At 50.3% G+C, this 17968-nt stretch overlaps 10 protein-coding genes across 10 annotated transcripts; 5 read left to right on the top strand and 5 right to left on the bottom strand.

The window, feature by feature from the left end:
• Positions 1 to 169: 169 nt before the first annotated feature.
• Positions 170 to 1492, bottom strand: AA0111_g1823 (hypothetical protein; the record flags this gene model as incomplete). Its single annotated transcript, XM_028647525.1, has 3 exons — positions 170 to 722; positions 771 to 1355; positions 1401 to 1492. 3 exons carry the CDS (start codon positions 1490 to 1492, stop codon positions 170 to 172), a joined length of 1230 nt encoding a protein of 409 aa, XP_028510465.1.
• Positions 1493 to 2504: 1012 nt separating this feature from the next.
• AA0111_g1822 (Lactoylglutathione lyase) lies at positions 2505 to 3631 on the top strand (the record flags this gene model as incomplete). The annotated part of the gene is made up of 4 exons (XM_028647524.1): positions 2505 to 2545; positions 2612 to 3077; positions 3125 to 3518; positions 3567 to 3631. 4 exons carry the CDS (start codon positions 2505 to 2507, stop codon positions 3629 to 3631), a joined length of 966 nt encoding a protein of 321 aa, XP_028510466.1.
• A 624-nt stretch (positions 3632 to 4255) lies between these two features.
• On the top strand, positions 4256 to 6185 carry AA0111_g1821 (D-3-phosphoglycerate dehydrogenase 2, chloroplastic; the record flags this gene model as incomplete). The annotated part of the gene is made up of 4 exons (XM_028647523.1): positions 4256 to 4598; positions 4647 to 4775; positions 4824 to 5130; positions 5192 to 6185. The coding sequence occupies 4 exons, from the start codon at positions 4256 to 4258 to the stop codon at positions 6183 to 6185; spliced, it is 1773 nt and encodes a 590-aa protein (XP_028510467.1).
• Positions 6186 to 6447: 262 nt separating this feature from the next.
• On the bottom strand, positions 6448 to 6777 carry AA0111_g1820 (hypothetical protein; the record flags this gene model as incomplete). Its single annotated transcript, XM_028647522.1, has 1 exon — positions 6448 to 6777. The coding sequence occupies one exon, from the start codon at positions 6775 to 6777 to the stop codon at positions 6448 to 6450; it is 330 nt and encodes a 109-aa protein (XP_028510468.1).
• A 435-nt stretch (positions 6778 to 7212) lies between these two features.
• AA0111_g1819 (hypothetical protein) lies at positions 7213 to 7611 on the bottom strand (the record flags this gene model as incomplete). Its single annotated transcript, XM_028647520.1, has 1 exon — positions 7213 to 7611. One exon carries the CDS (start codon positions 7609 to 7611, stop codon positions 7213 to 7215), a length of 399 nt encoding a protein of 132 aa, XP_028510772.1.
• A 1001-nt stretch (positions 7612 to 8612) lies between these two features.
• AA0111_g1818 (hypothetical protein) lies at positions 8613 to 10295 on the top strand (the record flags this gene model as incomplete). The annotated part of the gene is made up of 1 exon (XM_028647519.1): positions 8613 to 10295. One exon carries the CDS (start codon positions 8613 to 8615, stop codon positions 10293 to 10295), a length of 1683 nt encoding a protein of 560 aa, XP_028510771.1.
• A 279-nt stretch (positions 10296 to 10574) lies between these two features.
• AA0111_g1817 (hypothetical protein) lies at positions 10575 to 10852 on the bottom strand (the record flags this gene model as incomplete). Its single annotated transcript, XM_028647518.1, has 2 exons — positions 10575 to 10647; positions 10701 to 10852. 2 exons carry the CDS (start codon positions 10850 to 10852, stop codon positions 10575 to 10577), a joined length of 225 nt encoding a protein of 74 aa, XP_028510768.1.
• Positions 10853 to 12006: 1154 nt separating this feature from the next.
• On the top strand, positions 12007 to 12751 carry AA0111_g1816 (hypothetical protein; the record flags this gene model as incomplete). The annotated part of the gene is made up of 2 exons (XM_028647517.1): positions 12007 to 12045; positions 12107 to 12751. The coding sequence occupies 2 exons, from the start codon at positions 12007 to 12009 to the stop codon at positions 12749 to 12751; spliced, it is 684 nt and encodes a 227-aa protein (XP_028510767.1).
• An 815-nt stretch (positions 12752 to 13566) lies between these two features.
• Positions 13567 to 15140, top strand: AA0111_g1815 (hypothetical protein; the record flags this gene model as incomplete). The annotated part of the gene is made up of 4 exons (XM_028647516.1): positions 13567 to 14060; positions 14126 to 14369; positions 14421 to 14745; positions 14806 to 15140. 4 exons carry the CDS (start codon positions 13567 to 13569, stop codon positions 15138 to 15140), a joined length of 1398 nt encoding a protein of 465 aa, XP_028510770.1.
• Positions 15141 to 16595: 1455 nt separating this feature from the next.
• AA0111_g1814 (hypothetical protein) lies at positions 16596 to 17464 on the bottom strand (the record flags this gene model as incomplete). Its single annotated transcript, XM_028647515.1, has 2 exons — positions 16596 to 17069; positions 17129 to 17464. The coding sequence occupies 2 exons, from the start codon at positions 17462 to 17464 to the stop codon at positions 16596 to 16598; spliced, it is 810 nt and encodes a 269-aa protein (XP_028510769.1).
• Between the last annotated feature and the right edge of the window lie 504 nt (positions 17465 to 17968).

Raw genomic sequence — 17968 nt, 5'->3', positions numbered from 1 at the left:
CCGATGTGAAAGCTTGCATCAGAATTGTCATAAGTGGAATCCAAAGCCAAGCAGTTGCATGGCGATGTATCGCATTCTATCAAACATGCATACCAAGTCTAATATAGTGCCATACTTTCCTATGGTTCCACTGGCTCTCCACTTCTCAAGTTTAGCTTTGGAAAGCGCTTTATCCATGCCGCATCTGCCATTGCCTTCTCTCTACATCAATGGTAATTCGCCATATATGATCCAGCTCTGCCCTACGCGGATCTTGCGGTCGGAACTGTCCGAAAGCCAGCTTCTTCACAGTGAATGGGGCTGGTTGCGGTTTAAGACAACATCGAACACGAATTGACCCCCTCTGTACAGTGGGTGTCGGGATTTGTGAGCGTGTTGGGCTAACTTGCGGCAGTGGCTGACTCTCCTGGTAATTACTCGAGATTTGGGCGTCGTATGAAGCTATATTCGACCCCGGATCGACCTCATTGCGCGCAGAATCTTTGTAGTCAGCATCGTGTGAGCCGTCATTCATATTCCTTGGACCAGCTGGAGCGGCGATTCTGGGCTGCTCGGGCTCTCCATTGTCTTCGTGTAACGGCGCAAGGGTCCCAGCGAGCAGAGTCGAATCACCATTGCCAACATTGAAGAACACCTGGCGTACTTCCGTAGAAGTTCTGGTAGCATTGTCTGAGAAGTCGACGCCCGGATCTGCAACAGTCAGCCGACGTCTTTGCGAAGTACTTTGAAACTACAACGCACGTACGGCTAACATTAGATCCTCGTCCTACTGTAGGTCTGCGTCCGCAGGCATCACAAACCCGGTGGCTGCGAAATCCTTCAAGGCGTATTCGGCTAGGGCGTCCAGTTGTTTACGCTGAACATGGAGTGCACCACCCCTGATGTCTTTATCGCGTTGACTCATGTTGCTAAGCAGAGAAGGCGCCTTGTTTTTAGCCGTCAAACGGTCTTCAGCACCAAAATTACCAGTAGCAGCATCACCAGGCAGTAGCTGAGAACTTGAGCCAGGACGTGAGTTAGGAACGTCAGACTCTGGGTATCGTGGGTCTCCTTGACCTTCAGCCGAAATCTTGAAGGCTTGCTTCCTGCTCGGAGCGATCCGGCCGATAAGGACGAGCAATAGTTCTGGTTGCAGTAGGCGTACTATAATGTTGCAGTCTGGGGTCTCGATAGTGAGTGTCTTCAGTGCAGGTTTCAGCGAATGATCCTGAGTAGTTCCGTTGCGGACTGAAGGCTTCTGACGCCCTTGACAGTGGTCTTTCCAGGTCATAGATATGAGCGCAGCCTGGTCGCGCAGCTCCTTAGTCTGCACTGGCTTCGAGTACGCTAATAGTGTGCCATTTGGGGACATCAAGCTATTGATGTCAGTAGGGTAACACTACATGGTACATGTGACTTACAATAGCTGGGGCCAAACATATTTGTTTGTGTTGTTAGTGAGCCAGTCGCTCACTTTAGCGATGTTGATCATCGGAAGATGTACTGACGACATGATTAGGAAAGATAATAGCGGGTGTTCAAAGCGAGGAAAGCAAAATGGAATGTGTGTGTGCAAGTCCTTGCGTGATACGTAACAATACACGAGTTTAACGCGGGACGGCAGTTGGGAGCGATATGGATGGATGGTGGTGTGGTGGAAGAGTGCCCACGTACCTGGGGTATGGTTGGCGCAACTACTTTCGTGCTGTCGTGCTGCTGCTAGGTCACCGATCTGCGCCTTCCTAGGGACTAAAGGCGGATCCAAGGTAGGGGGACGCGTCGCAACGGTAAGGAACGCGTCAGGGCACGAGGAAAGACTAATAACGTCACAGGAGAGAAGTTGCGCGTGTCAGTCTCCTCAGCATGACGTTCAACGACGAAGTTCATGAAGAGGGAGAGCTATGACCACCTGGGCAGAAGCCGGAGCCTTGTTTTCCGTCGCACGTGCTCTCGCGCCCAGCCATGGATTTCACGCGACATGGGGATATTGATAATCTTGCGCTAAAAAGCTTGTATCTTTTAAGTTGTGCCTAATACTGGAAATCGACTGTGGGAATATGTACAGTTCAGTTTCCACAAGCATCTTGCTAAGAGCCATAGCAAAAATGTCCAGAGCGCTAATTTTGGAAGAAGGTGTAAACTAGAAAATAGCGAAACCCTTGGTACCTAACACACGCCTAACCATTCCGCTGACCTGAAGAGGATGCGCGACGAAGGTTGAATCACATCTGAAAGGTGAACTGTCGTTCATGACCACGCGAGATGCGATCATATTCCCCACCGGGCCAATGTCCGAGTAAATGCCGGACGAGGGGCAACTGGCAGCTCCTCATTGGATCGCAGACGTCATTGGTCTTCAGAAACTCTTTCCCCTCAGTTGCGCTGTGATTACTAGAACAAACGCCCGACTGATGCTATTTCAACGCTCAGCAATAATAAGAACCTCACGAGTAGCTGTATCATCTGTATTTCGACCACTCAAGTCAAACAACACACCTAGTTTCCTCATTCGAACACTAGCAACCATGGCGACCGATCCGTCCAAGTACAAGCTTAACCACTCCATGTGAGTACCCGCATGGCATTGCCTGCACCTTCCCTATGTTATTGGCTAGCAACTCATGATTTCCAGGATCCGGATCAAGGATCCCAAGCGATCAGTACAGTTCTATGAGTTTTTGGGCATGAAGCAGATCAACCAGATCAAGAACCCTGACGCCAAGTTCGACCTTTACTTCCTCGCATACGACAGCCCTAAGGCCGTCTCCCACGGCAACCACTGGACCGATCGCGAGGGTATCGTGGAGTTGACCCACAACTACGGCACCGAAGACGACCCAAACTACAAGATCAGCAATGGCAACACGGAACCTCACAAGGGCTTCGGCCACCTCTGCATCTCGGTGGACAACCTACAGGCAGCGTGCCAGAGGCTAGAAGATGCCGGATACAAGTTTCAGAAGAAGCTCACAGACGGTCGCATGCGCCACATTGCGTTCGTGCTCGACCCTGATGGCTACTGGGTTGAGGTGATTGGCCAGAAGCCATTGGAGGAGACGGAGAACGTCAAGGATACGGATACTGGCTCATACCGCATGGTGGGTCTTGCCCCAGTGGTTATATTGTGTTATGCTGACAATCATAGAACCACACAATGATCCGTGTCAAGGACAAGGATGCGTCGCTCAGCTTCTATCGAGACGTCATGGGAATGAAGCTCAAGCGCACTTCAGAGAGCCCAAATGCTGGCTTCAATCTATACTTCTTGGGATACGGTGCCGATGCGCCAGAGACGACCGCGAATGGCGTCAACCCTGTGTCGGACAGTGAAGGCTTACTCGAACTTACATGGAACTATGGCACTGAGAAGGATGCCGAATTCAAGTACCACAACGGTAACGATGAGCCACAAGGATTCGGTCACATCTGCATTGCTGTCGATGACCTGGACGCCGCCTGTGCTCGTTTCGAAGAGAAGAAGGTCAACTGGAAGAAGAGGCTCACTGATGGTCGCATGAAGAACATTGCGTTCGTTTTAGGTAAGTTGTTATCTACTCGTACAAAATGGCAACTGACAACGTATGTAGATCCCGATAACTACTGGATCGAGGTGGTGCAGAACGAGAAGCTCAAGACACGTAGTAATTGGTAAATGCGCGGCGCCGACTACCCGCGTGATGTGCATATCCCACTCAGCAGTAATTCAGCCTCCAATCGTTGCAGATCACATCATACGTAGCTACCCACGCTGCGCGACTTACGCACAGCGTGGTACGATGACGGACGCGAATGTTTGCAGTGCTCCAACCACAACTGGATAACACAATACATACCGAGTTACATGACCATCTTTTCGATCTTTTACCTTTCTCCAGCTCAATTTCATCGCCGATTTCAAGCTTCCAAAGGCTTCAGCCAAAAGTTCCCGAGATTGACCCTGCAGCAGCGGCGTTCACCCCGTGGGGTAAAGGAGTGCGGGGTAAATACAGCCAACAGGTAAGGCTACCACAAAGAGATTATCTGACGCAAGCTACTGCAGAAGACCGATAGCGGCGCAAGTGTCCTCTTCGATGTACAAAACGGAGTGTATTCCTCCTGTGGGATCTGGCATTTGTGTCTCATACTATCTTCTCATAGAAGTATAGAGCATTGCCTTGCAGTATTACATTGAAACTACAGCAATCGAATACTATCACTTGCATTCACTAAGACCTTTTGTGAGCCTCATCACTCCATTCTAGCTAGTTTTTGAGAACAAGCGCAGCCGCCCTTCAACATGGCTATCCTCATGCATACAACGAAGCGAAAGATCTTGATACCCGAGAAAGTGTCGCCAGATGGCTTAGCATTGTTGAAAGACCAATTTGACGTGGATGAGAAGAAGGGACTGACCCCAGAAGAGCTCAAAAAGATCATCGGCGAATATGACGCTCTCATCGTGCGTTCCGAGACGAAAGTAACAGCAGAGCTTCTAGAAGCTGCGAAGAAGATGAAAGTTGTCGCACGTGCCGGTGTGGGCGTCGACAATGTCGATGTCCAAAGCGCCACTTCACACGGTATCATTGTAGTGAACTCACCTTCTGGAAACATCAATGCCGCGGCGGAACACACTATCGCGCGTGGGTAGTCCAAGCCACGCCAATATTATATCAGCTAACGTGATACAGTGTTGATGGCGGTAGCTCGCAACGTTGGAGATGCTTCACAAAGTATTAAGGCTGGGAAGTGGGAAAGAAGCCGACTAGTTGGTGTAGAGGCAAAAGGAAAGACTCTCGCTATCGTTGGTCTGGGAAAAGGTCAGTTCAATTCGTTACTTCGTGAGCGTCTGACTAATGTGTTTCCAGTTGGACTCACGGTCGCTCGCATCGCGAATGGCCTAGGCATGCGTCTCATTGCGTACGATCCTTATGCAAACCCAAACCTAGCAGCAGCAGCCTCGGTCACACTCCGTCCAAGTCTCGCTGAGATTTTGAAAGAAGCTGACTTTCTGACACTCCACACTCCTCTGATTGCGTCAACCAAAGGCATGATCAGTAAAGCAGAACTAGAGACGATGAAGCCAACTGCCAGAATTCTCAACGTAGCGCGAGGTGGTATGATCGACGAAGATGCCTTGGTCGAAGCTTTGGACGCTGGCGTCATCGCCGGAGCGTAAGTGTCTCTGTACAAACTTCATGCAATACATACACTGACTTCGTACACCTACGTTCAGAGGGATTGACGTGTTCACCTCGGAACCACCAGAGCAAAGTTCGTCAGCTACACGTTTGATTGCCCATCCAAAGGTGGTAGCAACACCGCATCTTGGTGCATCCACCAAAGAAGCTCAAGAAAACGTCTCGATCGATGTCTGTGAGCAAGTCGTCTCCATCCTCAGCGGTGAGCTACCTCGCTCAGCTGTCAACGCGCCAATCGTTCTACCAGACGAATACCGAACCCTTCAACCTTTCATTAGCCTAGTCGAAAAGATGGGTAGCCTCTATACCCAGCACTATTCTTCAGCAAAGACAGGTTCCTTCCGCACAACATTTGACCTCATCTATGAAGGCAAGCTTGCCACAATCAACACAACAAAGCCCCTCTTCGCCGCCTTAGTAAAAGGCCTCCTTACCCCCATTACCTCAAGCGATGGTCTGAACATCAACATTGTCAACGCCGAGCTACTTGCCAAAGAACGCGGTATTCTCATCAACGAACAGCGTTCGCGCGAAAACGTAGAAGACAAGCCCTACTCTTCCTTCATCACCCTACGTGCCCGCGCGTCTCGCTCTGTCAGTCAACAACCCCGCTCCAGGAACGTTTCTCCATCTGCTGCACGCAGTCTTCAACAAGGTACGACCGACAATGATGACCAGATCATCCAAGGATTCGTCTCTGGAAACAAACCCTTCATCTCTCGCCTTGACAAGTTCAAAGGCGAATTCGTACCCCGTGGAACACTACTCATATGCCGAAACTTCGACTCGGTAGGTAAGATTGGATATGTAGGCAACCTTCTGGGTAAAGCAGGTGTTAATATCAAGTTTATGAATGTCGCGCCGCTGGATGAGGAGGTAGAGGAAAGAATGAATGAGCAAAATGGTGAAGGAGAGGGGAGTAACGAAGCGCTGATGATTCTGGGTGTGGATAAGCCCGTTGGAGAGGATGTGTTGAAGAGGTTGATTGCAGATGAGGGGGTATTGGAGGCTAGCGTGGTGAACTTTTGATGAGATTGTTGTTAATTGGGGAAGACAGCGTTCGGGCCGATGATGATGATGATGGTGCGGTAGCAGCGTTCAACATGCTAGTACTGCTCTTGCTCAACTCTTCCAGTTTATCTCATTTCATCCATTAGACGCTTGAATCTGACGTGATATATACAACAAACAACTTCGCTTACTCCATAAGGTCTTCCGACCATTTCATCAATAGCTTATATACCCATACAAGTCGTAAAATTATCCCCAATCATCCTTTCTTGAAAAGGTTTTACATCTGACCCTTCTCACCCTTCTCCTTGCCCTCCTTCTGCAACTCCTTCATATGCGCGTCGTGGTCGTTGACTTGTTGCTTGTCCGCAGCAATGTTGCTCTCGCCATGACTGGCAAGGTCCTCGCGCCATCTGCCCTCGCCCTTTTCTTGCTCCCTGAGCTGTTCTTGCTTTGCGGCCTCGACCTGTTCGGGGCTTCGGTCTGCGTCCTCTTTGATGCGTAGGGTGGGACTGCTGAGGAATGTGCGGCGAGCGGTGAAGGCGACGCGCGTGCTTGGGATGGGAGCGCGCAGAGAGCGGGTTGCTGTGAGGAGAGTACGTGGTGCCATTATGAAGTGTTTGAGGCTGAGAAAAATATTGCGAGGTTTGTAGTCGAGTTTGAGGAAAAGTGAGGATTGGTGGTAAGGTGGAAGAGAAGTGAAGACGTTTTGTTGCGCAAAGACGGATCTCGTTGCCGTGTTCTGGTGGGCACCTGCATCATCATCTGCTGTGACGTCATTGCATGGGTTCAAGACAGAGGTTGCTCCACGCAGATGCCCAATGCGGTGAAGCTGCAGATAACGCGTCATTTGTCGCTTCGGATTTGAGATTTTCCAATTGGTTTGGTATATACAGTTGTCAGCCTGAAGAAGCTGTTCCCAATGCAATTATGCTGTGATGTGATGCTCCATATGCGCCCTGACTACCTTCAACGGCTCTCTTCTACTACTGCCTATGATATGCACTCATTGCGGAGGCTCCTCCTCCTCCTAAGATGTATACATCTATCCTGTGCTGTTCTTGGGCGCGCTGCCTCCGCCACTGCTCTTCTTGTCTGGTGCACCTCCATTTCCACCAACATCGGGGCTGTTAGGTTCGCTGACATCCTTGTTTCCAGGGCTAACGTTTAAGCTGTTCTGAGAGCCACCAGCCTCGCGCTCTGCTGTTGCCTCTGCTTCCTCTGGGCTTGTCTTGTTTGGGTTGAAGGCAGCGTCTGAGTGTGCGGCGCCATCGTCAGAGCCAGACTTTGCGTATTCGGTCGATCGAGGCTTCAGCGAATCTTTGTCTTGCGCATCTTTTTGGGCGAAGCGTGCTGGTGTTGTGCTGAAGAAACGAGGGCGGATGACGGCAGGGCGGGCAAAGGTTGCGCGTTGTACTGCGCGTGCGGGCTGAATGCGGAACATGGTGACTGTAGCGGGGAATACGTCGTGGGTTTTGGGAATGACAAAAGGCTGAGTTGTGATGCGGAACGTTAGAGGTTGAGTAATTGCGGGGAGAGCAACAATTGACGTGTTTTGGAATCGCGGTGACGAGTTGATGTGGTAGCTCGAAGCTTGTCAACGGATCCTCAGTCTGACGTCAATTCGACCAGGTGCAGCCGAGGCCACTATTCACGTGATGCACAACACAACCATCATCAGCACTGTCCTTGTCGAGTGCTCTTACTCTCCATCTTCCCTCAACCGACGCATCATATTTCTCAAACGCATTGATATGTTGCTTTGGAGTGGCTTGACGCACGTGTTCGGATCGGGGAGCCGCGCCCGTCTCCGATTTCCGCCATTCTCCCCACATCTGGAGTTCACAGTCTTATCTGAATTAAGCTTCCGTGGTGAATAGGCAATCATCCAGTCAAACACCATATGATAAATCCCATTGCTCGACTATTCTCATTTCAGAAGGTACACGATTATGCTGGCAGCACTAGTTGAGTCATAAATTGTGGCTTCCCAGGTAGCAATTGTCACGGTGTTTTCGGTGTTTTCTTAGAATAGGGCGTACCGTCGGCTTACCAAGTTTTGCATCTAGGTCTCCTCCAGACTTGCCAACTCCTAGTTCATAGTCATTTTCCATATATGCACCTGCTGCATCGAGCATAGGTTGTGAGAAGTCTAGATCTGTTCTCGTAAAATCCGCAACCTACGAAAAGGTCTTTCTTGCATGAGTCCTGGACAAGCTTAGCTCGGATGACATGAAAGCAACGTGAAGGGTTCGTATGTCTTTCATCCTACAGTGAGCCTGTGCCTAAGGCCGCTATTTGTTACCATCTTTCATCACAATACACGCACGGGACGCTATCTCCCATATCTCATAAAAAAAATCCTCTTACGGCCTAAAGCTCTACATATCCGACACCTGAATCTACTTCGAAATATTCCATATATACCACACTCGAAGTTAAACCATGGCTATCTCGACATGGATTCCACCGTCGCCACCAGACCCCAATACCTTGAAGAACCCACCACCATTCGCTCCTTTCCCGCTCATCCAACTACGGTCTGGCAAGGTCAAGAAGGCACTTGGAAACGGAAAGATTGAGACGGCTATCCACAAGGCTCCATTGACTGGTCCTGTCGAAATCAGCGAGACGGGTATCCCTAGCGATGAGCATTCGTTCCATTTGCATGGCGGTCCAGACAAGGCGCTCCTTCACTACTGCACGTCACATTATGACGAATGGAAGAAACAGTTACCAGCCTCAGAACACCACTTCAAGCCTGGTGCTTTTGGCGAAAACTTGTCCAACAGGGAAGTCAGCGAGATGAACTTGTGCATTGGAGATCGGTTGGCTATTGGCGAGATCATTGTCGAAGTCAGCGAGCCACGAGCGCCTTGCTACAAGCTCAACCATCGTTTCGAGGTCAAAGACATGGCGAAGCGTGCGCAGACGCTGCTACGTACCGGCTGGTTGTACCGCATTATCAAACCAGGTACCGTCATCGCTGGCGACATGATCACCTTGCTTGAGCGACCAAACCCGGAGTGGACGGTTGCTAGGGTGATGTACTACCTGTTTAACGAGACCAACAACGTAGAGATGATGAAGGAGATTGTTGATCTGCCACAACTTGGCTGGGAGATCAAGGGCAAATTTCAAAAGCGCTTAGACCAGGGTGTCGTCGAGGATCATAGCGGCAGGTTGTTTGGTAGCGATGAAGAGAAGATGGATTCTTGGCAAGAATACCGTCTGATTGAGAAGCGGAGGGAGACGAATAGTGTCACAGCCTTTGTCTTCGACTCCATCGAAGATATCCTAGCGCCACCGCCTGTCGAGCCCGGAAGCCATGTGATATTGAAGCTTGGAGGAAATCTAGTACGCGCTTATTCCGTCACTGGCGGGAACTCAAAGCGTTTTGAAATTGGTGTTGCTTTAGATACAACCAGCCGAGGTGGCTCCAAGTACCTCCACGAGCAGACCAAGGTTGGAGATGTACTTACGGCCAGTCGCATCAGAGCAAGCTTCCCTCTCGCCCAAGACGCAGACCAGCACATCATCATCGCAGGCGGTATCGGCATCACAGCTTTCATGGTGGCATTTTCATACCTTCAGGAATCGAAACAAGACTTCCACCTCCACTACGCTGTCGCAGAAGAAGTGCCCTTCCCCTCCAGGATCGCTGCTCTCGGATCCAAAGCAACAATCTACAACAAATCCAAAGGCCAACGTCTAGATATTTCCGCTATACTCGCAAAGGCCGATCATCAGACACACATCTACACGTGTGGTCCCACACGCCTTTCGGATGCTGTTATTGCGACCGCGAAATCCTACGGTATCCCAGAGTCGTCTGTGCACGTCGAAGCCTTTACCGTAGCTACGTCGGGTGATCCGTTCACAGCAGAGCTCAAGCAGAGTGGGAAAACCGTGGAGGTAGGGGCTACGGAGTCGCTGCTTGACGCACTCAAGGCTGTGGGTATGGATATCGATAGCTCGTGTGAGGTGGGCAATTGTGGTACGTGTAGGGTAGACGTTTGCGGTGGCAGAGTGGAACACCAGGGAACCGGATTATTGGACGAGGAGAAAGCGGGTAGTATGCTGACTTGTGTTAGCCGGGGTGTGGGTAGAATTGTGTTGGATTTATAGGATGTACAGCGTTTACGAGTGGGCATTTCCACTATCTTGGTGCATGAACGAAAGCGACCAATCAATGATTCACGAAAGTGTGATATAGCATGTTTGAATATAATAAGAATGGTATTTGACAAAAGAAAATGCTATGCTTATAACGCCACAAACTCCAAGCCTGATGCCGATGCGGGTAAACTTTCAATCATCCCACCGCATATTCAATATCAGATCCTCGACTTCCTTACTGCTCGGCCCCTTCCTCTTCTCCTGCTTCGGCACTTCCATTAGGAAGAGTCACATGTTTCCGTTGAACCACCAGGCGGCGGCAACTGGCCATCCAAGGATACCTGCATAGAACGGGAAGAAGCTGTATAATAATTAGTAGAAATTCGAGAGGGAAAGGTAGATGAGGGGACTTACACAGTGCTCGTCTTTACAACTCTCTTGGAAAGGTCGGCCGCGCGCCAAGCGTGAGGGGTCATGGTGATGGGGTTGCGAGCGAAGGGGTGGGGCTCTACCATGCCGCGGGCGACGCTGCGCCACATGAGACGGGCCTGAGTTACTGAAGGCATTGTTGTGGTGGTTTGGTTGAAGTGTTGGTTGGTTTGGAGTATTGGGATGGGTGTATCGGTATCGCTAGGATGAGCTCAGATCGAGAATGCTCTTGTTGTGTGATTGATTGAGTAGAGAAGATAAATCTCTATGCTTTTGGTTCGATGTGAAGATGTGTGGAATGTATTGTTGGTTGCTGTTGTTGTGATGAACTGAATGTTGGATGGCTACTACAACATGAAGAACACAATCTATTTATCAAACCTACATTACCAACTTACAAACACTATGCTTCATCATAGAACCCGCGATCGCACCACCAGAACATCGCGTGAGATGTGCATCCTCCGCATCATCCTCACAGCCTTACGCCGCAACCCGAACGGCTGGCCTGACAGACCAGACCGGGCAAGTCAGGAACATGGAAAAGAACGATGACCAAGATGCAGGCAAGACTGAAAGAACCGCTTTTGGAAACGAAAATAAGCACTGTAGAAAACAGTCGCTTGTTTCCGGGACCTGCTATTGGTTCTGGACTGGCTGAGAAGTTGGCTGTGTTGATGGTCGCGAGAGAGTGGTGTGATGTTTGGCGGATTCTTCAGGGTCGGCAGCCGCCGACGGCATGACTCAGGGCAGCTACGGCGCAGAGGTGACACCACGATGGTGTGACAAGTTGACGCGAGGTCGAGGTCTTTGCAAAAAGAGATGATCCGTACCCGGCTCATTGCCGAACGATAGAAAGAAGTTGTACTCGTGTATTTAGTGTGTTAATGTACCTCTCGCGCGCGCGCTGGTTTTGGTACCAGGTCCATTGTGCATCTCCTAGCCTGCGTTCCTGCATACCAAGATGTCTCGGACACCTCCTTCACATTTACGAACCACCCTGTCCTAAGACTTTTCATATTGCGATACCAGACGCTCAACATCTGAAATCCCATCAGTTGGGTGGTGCTTCTCCAACGCGCCACGGTGCTGTTCTGATGACGCACCTCGGCTTATCGTTGCTATCGCTCATCAGGGTCCCGGACAAAATTATACGCATACGGCCGCAACTAAACTTTACGTGCGATCATTGCCCGTAGATCACAACTAATAAGACCAGACTCACACAACTCACACTGAAAGACTCATCCACTCACCATCTACTAAGCAATTCAGAAATACAGCAGACAAGATGACAGCCGCAGTACTAGCAGGTAGCACAGGCCTAGTCGTACGTCCAGCACTACTCACAATGACCTAACACGGCACGAAATGCTCACAAGGACATCTAGGGCACAAACATCCTCTCCCAACTCCTCGCACACCCCGCCTTCTCCGCCGTACACGCGTATGCGCGCCGCGACCTCCCGAACCCTGCAGGCTCCACCAAACTCCAGCCCATCATCGCGACTGACTCCTCACAATGGCCTAGCCAGTTCCCATCTTCGCAGAAACCCAAGGTCTTCTTCAGCGGTCTTGGCACGACACGTGCACAAGTCGGCAGCGTCGATGCCCAGCGCAAGATTGACCACGACCTGAACCTTGATCTTGCCAAATCCGCCAAAGAAGCCGGTGTAGAGACATACGTCCTCATCTCGTCCAACGGCGCAAGCCACACCTCATACTTTGCTTACCCCAAGATGAAGGGCGAATTGGAGGAAGCCGTGAAGGGTCTGGGGTTCAAGCATACGGTCATAGTGCGCCCGGGTCTGATCGTTGGAGATAGGAGCGAATCACGACCAGCTGAGGCTGCGCTGAGGGGTCTTGCAAGGGGTTTGAAGGGCTTGACACCTAAGATGACGGACTGGTGGGCTCAAGAGGCCAGTACGATCGCAAGGGCTGCCGTCAATGCCGGAGTGCAGTGTATGGATGGGAAGAAGGAGGACGGTGTCTGGCTTGTAGAAATGAAGGACATCGTTGCGTTGGGCAAGGAGTAGGAGTACGGACTGACCATGGGGCATGAGGTTGCCCATACACGATACCCTTTTCACAGTTTTCTCTCAGTGGCCGATTGGCATTTGTCTAAAGTTAAACCTCTCAAGGTTCGCGCGTTGTTCATGGTTACATTATCATGGCATACAGACTTTGCGAGAGCGTCAGATTCTCTTAGTACGAATCAAGGTGCAGCGAAAACAAACAACTCATCATCATGTCGTCATACTGTTTACTTTTTACATACACTTGCCCTGGTTTAATCCTCATATCACACGATGATGCGCACAAAAGCAAAGCAAAGCAAAGCAAGGCTGCGATCGGAGATAGTTTCCATATTCCGCGAGAAGAACAAGGGCGATCTTCTGCCGCTCCAATGCACCTTGGACCCTTGCTAGCACATGCTAGACTTGCTATGGAAGGGTCGCGGCTACCTCACGGCTTTCCCCGCCTTCCTAAAGGTACCTCCGAAACTTGACTTAGCACCAATCAAAATGGACAAAGGAGACCGCGCCGCACTATCGTGCTGCACCACTGACTACCCCTGTATCCCTCCCTCGTTTACGTCGCTCAAATTCCCTCTTTCACTTCCCGTGTTGTACGACCCGGGCTTATATAGACGACATGCTACCGAAGTCCCAACGAAGTAGAGCTTGTGCTCAATGCCGATCTAGACGCGTCAAGGTGTGTTCCTTCAACAACTCATCAAGTTGAGCACTTATCCGTCCCGCAGTGCGACGAAACACCAGAGACATGCAACCAATGTCGTCGTTTGGGCCTCACGTGCTCTGGAGCCCTTCAGGGCTCCATTGTTATCGACATGACAGAGCGGGTAACCAAGCCAAGAGGAAGAAAGAAGAAAGAGACGGCAAGAGCTACAATGGTGATTCGTGGGAACGAGGATGATCAGCTATCAGCAGCCCCGCGTCCTATCCTTCCTCAAGGCAAAGTCGCAATCAAGTCAAGCCAGCCGTCATCACCGTCGTCAAACTCAACACCACCTTCCGCAACCGGGGATACTGATAGAGTGGAGCAAGCCATAGTAGCCATCCGCTACCAGTACAGGCCTCCCATAATGAATCAACCCTCAAGAGTTTTGCCGGAAGCTCTAGATACCGCTTTCCTTTCTCACTACGTTGAGATGAACAAGGGTGGAAGTCAGTACGCGCCTGAAATCCAATGGCTCGGCCATATACACCAGATTCACACCAACGCCAGAAAGCCTGCGGTCCGGTTGTCTCTCCGGGCGGTCTCAATGGCATACTTCGGAAAACATCATCACGATCCGAGCATTCTTGTTGACTCCTGGAGGTGGTAAGAGGTATCCTTGTATGAATTCCATGTGAGGCACATACTGATTTTGTACGCGCATGTTCTAGGTATACTATAGCTCTGAGCGCTCAGAGAACATCCATAGCAAGACTAAAGAAGGACGCTATTCCTGACGAAGAAGAGGTTTTGGTACCTCTCATCATGTCCTTGTACGAACTATATGTAGGCGCGACTGCATCTGGCGCCATGACTCATATCGCGGCTGCGGCCCAGATAATGAATATGCGCGGGCCGAGCAACTGTGGGTCAGGTGTCATCTGGCCACTGTTCAAGGGCGTGCGCAGCTCTGATGTGAGCTTGCAAGAATCAGTATGATGGTTTCCTTTACGCTAACGAGATCAGGCGCATAAATGTGTAGTCTTCAACAGGACGTCGGTCTACTCCTCGCCAGATTGGATGACACTACCTTTCATTGACAAGCCACGAGATGCGCACCAAAGTCTTGCGGATATCGAGCTTCAGATTCCTCCTTGTATGGCCACTTTCGAGATACCCGGCTCAATGCGTGTGCTTTTCTCGACCCCTATACCGTCACATGTTGACGTCCGCCCTGCCAAACAAATGGCATGCAAACTTTTGAGAGACCTCGACCAATGGGCTTTAGCATATCCTCACCTAGCCAGCATCTCCGGAAGCCCATGTAGAACACCTGCACCCATGGAGAAGGGTACGTCGAAAACAACCAGTCCAGGATCATCTACTTCAAAGTCGTCTAATGCTTTCGTAGCACTGATTGCATCGAATTACATCGCCGACCGCCTCGTCGTCAACATGCTCATGTACAAGATGCACACTGAATCAACCGCGCCGCTGGAGCCATATGAAAATACGACTGCGCATTATTACGACGAAGCCACCAAAGCGGCTACATCTATCCTGGAGGCTGCAATGGAAATCGAACGGGCGCAAACTCCGGGTTTCGACATGTTACGTAGTATCGCGCCGGTCATGGCAGTTGCTTTCTCTGCCCCGACTTTGGAGCTCAGAAAAGACGCGGTAGAAATGATGACAAGATGGGCAGGCAAGATTGGCGGGCTTGGTTCGGTAATCAGCGCGATCTAATGTCAGTCTGCATCTTCATCAAATGGATGTGCCGACCTAGCCTCCATCTCTGCGATTTGCATGCTCGGCGTAAGAGCTTTGCGATCATAGCGCGTTGCTCCGACATGGAATTCCGCGAATCGCCACCTATGTTTGTTCGCAGGACTCCCAATCGATGCACGTCCGCCTTCAGCTGCTTCTTTCTCAAGACTTCCGCTAAATGTAGCCTCTTTGTTGTGGCATTGTCGTCTTTGTCCAACATACCCAGACACCAGCGTCTTTTGTCCTCTCAGGACTAGAGGACTGTCTTGGACCCCACCAGCTACCATCACTCTTAACACCAGATCTGCTTGAAACGCACCGTGGCCAGCCTAAATATGGTTTCACCAAACATCACATGATTCTTAAGACAACCGAAAAATATCCTTCGGCAAGAATAGAGCTAAGAACATCGGAAGAGATCTTACAGGCCATGCTGGAAAGCCCATATTCTCGGAGGGCTCCCCGCAGGTCACCAGAATTTCCATTAATCGCATCTGTACGGGAAGCAGAGATCAGGAAGCTTCTCGCTGAGCACAATGCAGGAGAAGCAAGTCGTAAAAGGCGTGCGAAGTCGCCACGAAGACAAAGATGTCTATCTTTAGGCTCAACGGGATGTCTTCCAGGCCTGTCACCGCCATCTTCCCGATCAAGACCACCGCTAGCAAAAGAACCACGCCCATCATCAATACCCCATACTCCTCCGCCCTCAGTACCTCAAATTTGTCTGCCACCGACACCTCAAGCCTGCTCTTCGACAAGGCAAGATTGGATGCAGTCTTCACCTGATGCATCGTCATGCAGCTTATCTGAGACTTATGCATCAAAGCATCGACCGCATCAAAAAGAGTCTAATCGCGATTCCGTCCATGATGATTTTAAACAGAGTATTATATGGCCCTCGCCTCCTCCTCGACCATCTGGCATACCGACCACTGATGAACTGAGGTTTATAGAAGGCGAGATGGAGCTTTACATGATTAGGGAGGCCTATGAGAAGTCTGTTGGAAGAAAACTGGTAAACAGATACAAGATGAGGTTGCTAAAGCATGAGTGTGATACCATCATAGCTAAGCATGGTATCAAGTATCGGCAAAGGGAGTCTGAGAGAAGAAGAAGAAGAACGGGATGATGTTGCCGAGCCAATGTGTGCGCATTTGGCGTTTCAAGTAGCGGTCCGTCCGGTCGACTAGCTACAACAGTAATGAACGAAATTTTGCTTGAAACAAATATGCTTTGGGCGTTGGGTGTCTGTCTTGAAATGCTCTTAGCTAGCTGATGCTGTGAAAGTAATCTTAATGTCTTATATATTTCTTGGTGCTGCGAAATATAAGGGTACGGTTAACAGCAAAGCCATGGGTATCCAAAATGTCGAATATACGATTGCGCCAGCAAACAACACTCTATCAATACATCTCACAATCCTTTCGAATTGCATTACACTGGCAGTGGCTTTGGAACACCCCTCTTAACACCAGGCTCACCCAGCCCAGGGATAACCAAAGGCGCTTTCCTCTCCATGGGTGTCCTGCCAATAGGGAAGAACTTGGTGATCGTGTGATCGGGACCATATGCCTCCTCAACAAGATAAACGGTCACTCTCCACCAGGCGCAAAGCGCGCTCAACATCCAGAAGTAGCTGGCAGCTTTCATGCCCATGGTAACTCCGCCAGTAAGACTGTCGCCCGATGCACTCGTATCCGCCGCCGAAGAAGGGCGACCGTTGTATGCGAACATGCAGCAAGCGATTGTACTTCCAATGGCTAGAGAGAAGAGACAAACGCTAAGAACAACATCTCTTGCTGTAGCAGCGAGCGCACCCGACCATGTGAAAACACAAAGTATCACGAACCAAGATGCGAGCTCAGGAAAATGCGTATGCACTTCGTGTGCTTCCAAAGCACCGGCCGCCTATCGTTTCTCGTTAGCTCTCTTGTAATTCAGATCTTGCTCAGGAACGGAAAACTTACGACAAAAGCATATAGAATTCCGATACTAATCCAAAAACTTCCCCACATGGTGTTGATCACCGTCACCAACGTATCTCTTGCTTTGAACCCATACAGCCCCGCGATGAATTGCGCCAGTCCGCCAAACAGACCTACGAATGGGAAGAAAATGGTGGGTGATTCAGGTCCGCCCCACCAGTTGGCGATGTAGGATGAGGTTATCCATGTTGAACCTGCAAAACCAGCGAGACCTAGAGCAGCTGGGGGTGCGATGGGCTGGAGGAAGATCTGGATGCCGGGGGTTTGTTGGAGTGTTTTGTCAAGTTTTTCGGATTGGTGACGGACGTCTAACGCCATGTTCGGGAAGCTGTTTTGATCGAAAGGGGTTTCCGGGTGAAAGTCTGATTCTATAGATCTTGACAGGATAGAGACACGCACGGCTTCCTTGCTAGGGGATGAATTGTGTTTCTGGGGTAAGCCAGGATGTAAGGTGTTGGAAAGGAGCGACAAGCAGTCAAATAACTGTTTCGTGCATCTGAATTCAGCTACATCATTGTTGTGATGCAATCGCACATTTGATAGACTGAAGTTTGCGAAATTCCGCTATTACAGAGGTATGACGATAAGCGCGACGCGGTTGCGCGCTCTGTGTGCTGATCGCGAACATCGTGACTTACCCACTCGGAACCTCTCATCCGCGTGGACATCTGACATCATCGCACTACTGAAAGCCTCTGTTCATTTGTTGAATATATGTGACAAAGGGTCTACGAGACTCCACAATGCCCCATGGAGATCGTAGGCAGTGCGAAGATCACGATCGGCTGCGGTCTCCACCAGATTCGGTAGTTCGCATTGATG

The sequence above is a fragment of the Alternaria arborescens genome (assembly GCF_004154835.1).
Source record: "Alternaria arborescens strain FERA 675 chromosome Unknown contig_3, whole genome shotgun sequence".
Taxonomy (NCBI): Eukaryota; Fungi; Ascomycota; class Dothideomycetes; order Pleosporales; family Pleosporaceae; genus Alternaria; species Alternaria arborescens.
The sequence above is the reverse complement of the archived record's forward strand: the minus strand, read 5'-3'. Positions and strand labels throughout refer to the sequence as shown.